The sequence below is a fragment of the Oxyura jamaicensis genome, chromosome Z (assembly GCF_011077185.1).
Source record: "Oxyura jamaicensis isolate SHBP4307 breed ruddy duck chromosome Z, BPBGC_Ojam_1.0, whole genome shotgun sequence".
In the NCBI taxonomy this organism is placed as follows: Eukaryota; Metazoa; Chordata; class Aves; order Anseriformes; family Anatidae; genus Oxyura; species Oxyura jamaicensis.
In genome coordinates, this window is record NC_048926.1 from 577740 (window position 1) to 584225 (window position 6486).

Consider the following 6486-nt stretch of genomic DNA (forward strand, 5'->3'; position numbering starts at 1 on the left):
GTACGGAGTCACTGAAAAACTAAAAAGTGCAATTTTAAGGTATGGTTTAAAATTGACTTTTGCATCTTCTTTCAGTGTATAGTCAGTTCTCAGCGTCATACAGAATAATATAAAAATGTTAAAATACTTTTAAGCATACTCATTTTAATTAGAAAAACAGTTACTTTACAGACTCCTTTATCCTGAGACATCATGGCCAAGATTTTCAAATATGTGACCCTAAAATTTGTCCTTTTTGCAAACAGCCTGATTTTCAAAGGTATTTAAAAAGCTGTGTCTCCCTTTCAGGGAGACACTGACTGTTTGTGACCGGAAAACGAGGCCACTAATTCAGTTGTCTGACTGTGGACTTAGGGATGTAAATGGGGAAATCCAGTAATTGTATTTCCTGTTCCCTGTGCTCCTGCTACACTCGCTTCCCTTTAAAAGCCATTTCTTAGGAACTTGGAAGTCCTGTTTTCATTCCGTTGCCTGCCTGCCTGGCTCCCCCTGACCCGCTCACCCTTGTGGGTGCTTGGTGTGGCGGGGCCGGAGGGACGGCCGGGCGCACCTCTGCCGAGCGGCGTGGAGCTCTGCGAGACGTGGGCAGGGGCAGACAGGGCTTCTGGTGCCGGCTGCCCCATCCCGTTACCTGGGCTGAGGAGGCCTGCCAGCCCTCCCTGCACGCCCGCTCCTCCAGGCACACACCTTGCTGCGAGGGGCCGGGTGCTACGAGGGGTCTGTTCTGCGCCACCTTCATGCGCCGCAGCGAGCGGTGTGGGAGCCTGGCTGCACGCAGGGGTAAATGGGTGCTCCTGGCAGCTCCCCGCACTGCGGTACGGGCACGGGCTCCCTGTCCTCACAGCCGAGGAGACGCCGTCTCCCAGAAGGTGCTTCCCACCGAGGACATGGCCTCGAGAGGGGCACACAGCCTGGCACCACGCTGGGGCTCGCCTCGCCACGGGGTGGACACTCCACAGAGACCTACGGCCTCCCGTTTGGTATTTCAACTTCAAAATTAAAAGACCAAATAGTGTCACACAGACCTGAATGAAAATGTTTCAGTCGGTCTAATTTGGACTAGGGTGTGGCCCCAACTGACATCAAACGCTGGAGTATTCTGAGAGTAATACAAACGCCTAGCTAAAGTACAAGCCGTATTTTCACCTTCTCCACGAGGTCTTAAAAAAATGTAAAATTCAGTAAATACGAAAATATGCCAGCTGTGGAAACTTGGGATCCGCGCTGAAGAACTTGTAAGTGGTGATAAACTGGGATTCTGGGTGGCTTTTTCAGTCAGCCACGCCAACCAGATGGATGCTGAGCTACTAATAGCAATGGATACAAGAGAAGCGATAACTTTTAAAATTAGCACTCCTAATTCTAATCTGAAAGGAACAATTGATTTAAGACATTTAGAGGCATTTAGTGGAATGCTGACATAGGAAAAGATTTAAAAACATACTTCATAGCATATATATAAATGCAAAATATTTCAACTTTGCTGTGCTGCTGCAGGAATAGCATCCACAGAATTTGATAAATGCTTCTGCACTGCTAAATATGCTTAAACCCTTTGATGAACAGTGACAAGGGTGATTAAAAAGCATCTTTATATCATGGAAAATATTTTAGGGTGGGTATTATTATTATTATTTTTTTTTTTAGAATTGTATCTGAAGAATGTTTAACTCAGATTTGGGCACTTTTTAGACAATCATTTGGCACTTCAAGATTAGGTTCTTAGGCACAATGCGACAAGGTCAGTTTGGCCAGTCCTTCACCGTGCATCCTGTAGAGCAGCTGGAACTCTGCAGGCAGCTGGTGGGACTCCTGCCACTTGGTTGTGAACTTTGTTCCTTTCTTATCATAGTAGTGGTACGGGAGGTCTTCCCTTGTGTTGGGGTCGAACCCGAACGGCCAGAATCCGTACAAGTGAATCTCTTCACATATGGCAGAAGCAAGCGTATACATGAGAATACCTGTGCTCAGCCGCTTGGGTGACAGGTGTTTGTTTTTCCAGTATCTGTGAAAAAGAACAAAGGCATGTTAGAATAGGGTACACATAATACCACGGGTTTGCTGTAAGCAAAAAAGGAAAAATTACTGCATGGAAACCGTCAAAAATGCTGCTGCATGGAGACCGTCAGTGCTCACAGCTGTTAACCCGAGCAAGGTAAGGATTGCTGTTCTGGTCAGTCTGTAACGAACAGGACTGCAGAACTACCTTATTACCAGTTTGATTCTCTTTTGTGATCCCCTTCCACATGTATTTTTGTTTTTTAACCTGGAAAAGCAGTGCCTTATCCAGAAAGGTAGATTCACTGGCGGCTGGTCACATGCGCCACATTTTCCTTGTATAAATTACTACAGATTTGCTTGGATCACTCTGCGGATGTCTGTTAGCGTCCCCATTTGCTAGCTGGGAAGAGCAAGTTCTTCTATAAGTGGTGCTTTTCTTATGCAGAATCTCACTCAACTCCTCCGTACTCCTTCTGTCTCTGCGAAGCCCCGGCAGGAGCAGAGCCCATGGCAGAGCGCACCCTGTGCGCACAACCAGCCTGCCTCACATGTGCCTCGGTATAAATCTGTACAGAAATAATTGAAGAACTTACTGGAGCAATAACAAAACTGTGTTTGCTCTGAAAGCAGACAGTATCGGGTCCTGACTTGCCAGACAGTGCCTATCAGGTTAGTCGTGAACAGAAAAATAAATGCAGTTGTACTGGTATGGAGAGGAATATGTATTTTGACAAGTTAAATGTGAAAGAAAAATACACACCTGTTAACATGTTGCATTATATTTCCTGGCCAAGCCAACTGGACCTTTAGCTGCCCTCTGTGCTCAACAAAGAAGTCAACCAGTGTTCTTGTGACTGTTGCTGATGTGTGGAAGAAAAAAGCTGGGATCCAAAGAATGGCTCCATCGAGCTTTTTTAGACTTAAAAAGAAGTTGTTGCGATCCTGAATGGTCAAAAGATTGTTGTAATACTTCTCCAGGATGCTGGGGTTGAAGGTTGTGAGATTGGTTTTCCTTCCAACATCTTTTTGGAATGCCTCAGTTGGAGCAAAATTGCAACGAAAAACAAAATCAGATTTGTCTATTTCTTGTCCGCACTGACTCCCGGTCAGGATTCCGCTATTTCCAACCACGGCACAAATGTTGTAATGCTTGTTCAGGATCGGTGACACGTCTGGAAGCAGTGATCTGAAGTTATTGCTAATAGAAAAAACGTACTTATGGCTGGAATAATCATAATGCATCAGCTGTCCGATCCGAACACTATTCTTGGTCAAAGAAAAATTTTTTATTACATCGACATGCTGAAGGATTTCTTGCCTAAAATAAAACAGAAAACCAAAAGAAAACATTGAGTTATATTTCCCCCTTTTCTGTGGAGAGATTTGTTTCCAGCCAGACTTTTTTTTTTTTTTTTAATGCAGCAAAGCAGTTTCCTGAGCAATGTGGTGCAATGGCTTTAAAGTTAATATACATAAATAGGAACGGTGGAGCTGGCTGCTCACCTAGCGCTCCGCTTGGCTTTGCTGGCCTGTCCTGGCTGATGCCAGCTAAGGATGTGTCTGTGTCTGCTGCAATAGTGTCAGGACTAAAATATCGGATTTGCCATATAAGTGTGAGGAATGTAATAACAGAATATGCTTCCCACGTTCACCTTCCTGAAGCGTAGTGTGAAACACATTTCTGTTTGTGCTGCAACACGCCTGGTGGAAGAGTTTGCTGTTGCTGCTGTTCTCTGCACATATTTCGCTCTCGGTTCTGGACCACGGATCTCTGGTAATGATGGATATTGTGTTTGCCATGATGCATTTGAAGGAAAACCAAGAAGTCCAGCTGAATTAACAGTAACGTAGCTGCTTTTTTAAATACAAGTATTTCTTGTGTTCTCATTAAGGAGCTTTGAGTCACAAAACAAGTGACAGTCACTGTCTCCCTTTATGTAAACATAATTCCTTAATGTATTTTTTGAGCAAGCACGCCAGCATCTTTGCAAGGGTTATTAGGAACACTTAAATAAACAAACAAAACCAGCCCTGCTCAGGAATTTCCCTAGCAGGGCATAAAATTAGAAAACCAATACCACTTTATTTGCTCATGTTTATGGAAAACAAACAACCTTTCTTCCAGCTCGCATCCTCCAATGTCTAAGCATTAATGGAGTCCCACTGGGTACCCTAATTATGGGTTATGGCTGACAGACAAATGCAGAGGCAGATCCTGAGGCATTAGCTAAAACCAACAGAGGGGTGACACTGAGTTATTTATTAAGAACGAGATGGTGGTGCCAGGAATGAAGCCATGCTACGGGGGGTGGGGGCACCGCTACACCAGCCGGGGAGATCCCAGGGAAGGGATGGGGCAGGCAAAGTGCCATAGCCTCTCAGATGCCCACAGCTCCTTATGGGCTCCTGATGGGTGGTGGGCAGCAATTGGCAGTGCTGGAAGTTCATCGCCAGCCTGCTGTGCCTGCAGCAGTGCAGCCCTGGGACTGGAGAGCCACCAGAAGAGAGGAGAAGCCCAGGCCCTGCCTGCTGGTGCTGCAGGGCTGCAGTGGCCCCACTCTGACTCTGCTGGCCACCTCACCGCAGGGCTGAGGGGCCCCGGTTCATGTTTCTTGTGTGGGATAGGTGAACAGTCACAGTGCGGCCCTAAACCAGCAGGAAGACATCAAGACAAAACCAGAGCCAAGGTGGCAGTAGCTATCTTAAATGGCTAAAGGATTCTGTTTTCTTTTACTTTAACTTCACTGCTGTATATAAATACTGCAGTAAGGCCAATAAGTAACAGAGGCTGGGCAGACATCACCGAGTTCACATCACGGTGAGGAAAAGAAAGGTCCATTTTGCTTCACGTGAAGTACAGGGCAGCTCTGAGGCAGCTTAAGGAACCGAGAAACTCTTTCTCTTGCCATGAGGCCGTGAAGGTCAGTGCACCCTGTGAACGGGAGGCAGAAGCCAATGTGCAGTGAGGGCATCTCAGGGGGGTCCGGGCTTGGTGCCCCCCGAGCCACCCCCAGCCGGAGGGGTGCCAGGCAGCAGAGCCGCACTGCACTTGCTCAGAGCTGCTGGTGGCTGGGAAGTTGTGCTGGGCGTGTTCTGCCCCCCGTGAACATGCACTTCATGGCTGCTACGGGCTGATTTGTGTCGAGTTTTAAACAGCCAGCCATTTATCTTGATAAATGACAATTTCTCTCGCACTCTGGGAAACTGGGTCATGTTCTGTTTGGTAAAAGGATGTGTGTTGCAGCTTGGTGTCCTGCTCTGAAATGATCAATTCCTCCACGAGAACTGTAACCATCTTGGGAAATGCTCTGAATCAGCCGATGTTTCTCACGGCTGGCGAATTACTCAGAACTCGGAGTATTTAGCAGCCCCAGATCACATTTTCTTAGACCCTCGGGGGAAGGGGATAGCCTCAGGGAAGATGAGGGTGCCGAGCGCTCACCTCTGGTGCGCGAACGCGGTCCGGTTGAACACCCACTTGGAGGGCTTCTCCTGCAGCTCGTGGGTCAGGGAGTTCGTGATGGGCACGAACGAGGGGTCCAGGAACTTCAGCGCGAACTGCGACCTGCAAAGGAGCACACGGACCCACACGGGCACAGGGGCACACGGGCACAGGGGCACACGCCCGGGGCACACGCAGGCCGCACCCCGGCTCCAGCCGAGCCCGAGCCGGGCGGCAGCACCACGGACAGCGCCGGCTGCTCCGCGCCGCTCCCCGACGGGCCGGGCCGTGCCGTGCCGAGCCGTGCCGAGCCGTGCCATGCCGTACCGAGCCGCTGCCCACCCTGCAGCCCCCCCGAGGCGCCGAGGTTCCCACGCCCGGCCCTGGGGCCCCGCGGTCCGGGGGTGCCGCCCGCCTCCCGCAGCCCCGGGGATGGCGGGGCCGGAGCCGGGCAGGGGCGGCGTGTCCCCGGGGTGCGGGGGAGCGGCGGCGGGGCCGTGCCGGGCGCGGGCAGCGGGCCGGGGCCGCGGGGCCTTCCCGGGGCCTTCCCGCGGGGCCCCGCCGAGCAGAGCCGGGGCTTCCCCGGCACCGGCTGGAGGCAGCGGGGAGCGGGTGCGGGGGTGCCGCGGGTGCCGCGGGTGGGACGGGTGGGACGGGAAGGCCCCCGCCCCCGGGCCGTGCCCGGCCGGGCTGCCCCCCCCAGGCTGGCCTCACCTGAATCCCGCGTGGAACATGTACATGCGGGGCCCCCCCGGGCCGGCGGCGCGGGGCGCGCCGAAGATGTTGTCCTTCTTGAGCGAGACGTAGCTGATGAGGGAGAGGATGAGCAGCGCGATGCTCAGCATCACCAGCCCCAGCACGCTGGCCACCCGCACCATCTTGCAGCTCCTCATGCCGGGAGGCGGCCCCGCGGCTGGGCGTGTGCGGGGGGGGGCCGCCGCGGGGCTGCATGGGGGGGCGGCGGGCGCGGGGGCGGCGGGCTCGGCCCGGCGGCGGGGACGGGGCCGGCACCGCCGGCAGCCGCCGAGAAAATGGAGGGAGGG

At 51.9% G+C, this 6486-nt stretch overlaps 1 protein-coding gene and 1 long non-coding RNA gene across 2 annotated transcripts in view; one reads left to right on the forward strand and one right to left on the reverse strand.

Moving 5' to 3' along the window:
• The first annotated feature begins 468 nt into the window (after window positions 1-468).
• On the forward strand, window positions 469-1162 carry LOC118156184. The gene is made up of 2 exons (XR_004746181.1): window positions 469-581; window positions 802-1162. It is a non-coding gene; the product is annotated as an uncharacterized LOC118156184 (long non-coding RNA).
• Window positions 1124-6486, reverse strand: part of ST8SIA3 (ST8 alpha-N-acetyl-neuraminide alpha-2,8-sialyltransferase 3) — a 5592-nt gene continuing 229 nt past the window's right edge. The window contains exons 2-5 of the mRNA XM_035310027.1: window positions 6158-6484; window positions 5444-5566; window positions 2762-3319; window positions 1124-2005 (exon numbers count right to left, since the gene is read on the reverse strand). Of these exons, the coding sequence (XP_035165918.1) occupies window positions 1723-2005; window positions 2762-3319; window positions 5444-5566; window positions 6158-6336 (1143 nt within the window). The 5' untranslated portion in view covers window positions 6337-6484 and the 3' untranslated portion in view covers window positions 1124-1722. The remainder of the gene's footprint in view (window positions 2006-2761; window positions 3320-5443; window positions 5567-6157; window positions 6485-6486) is intronic.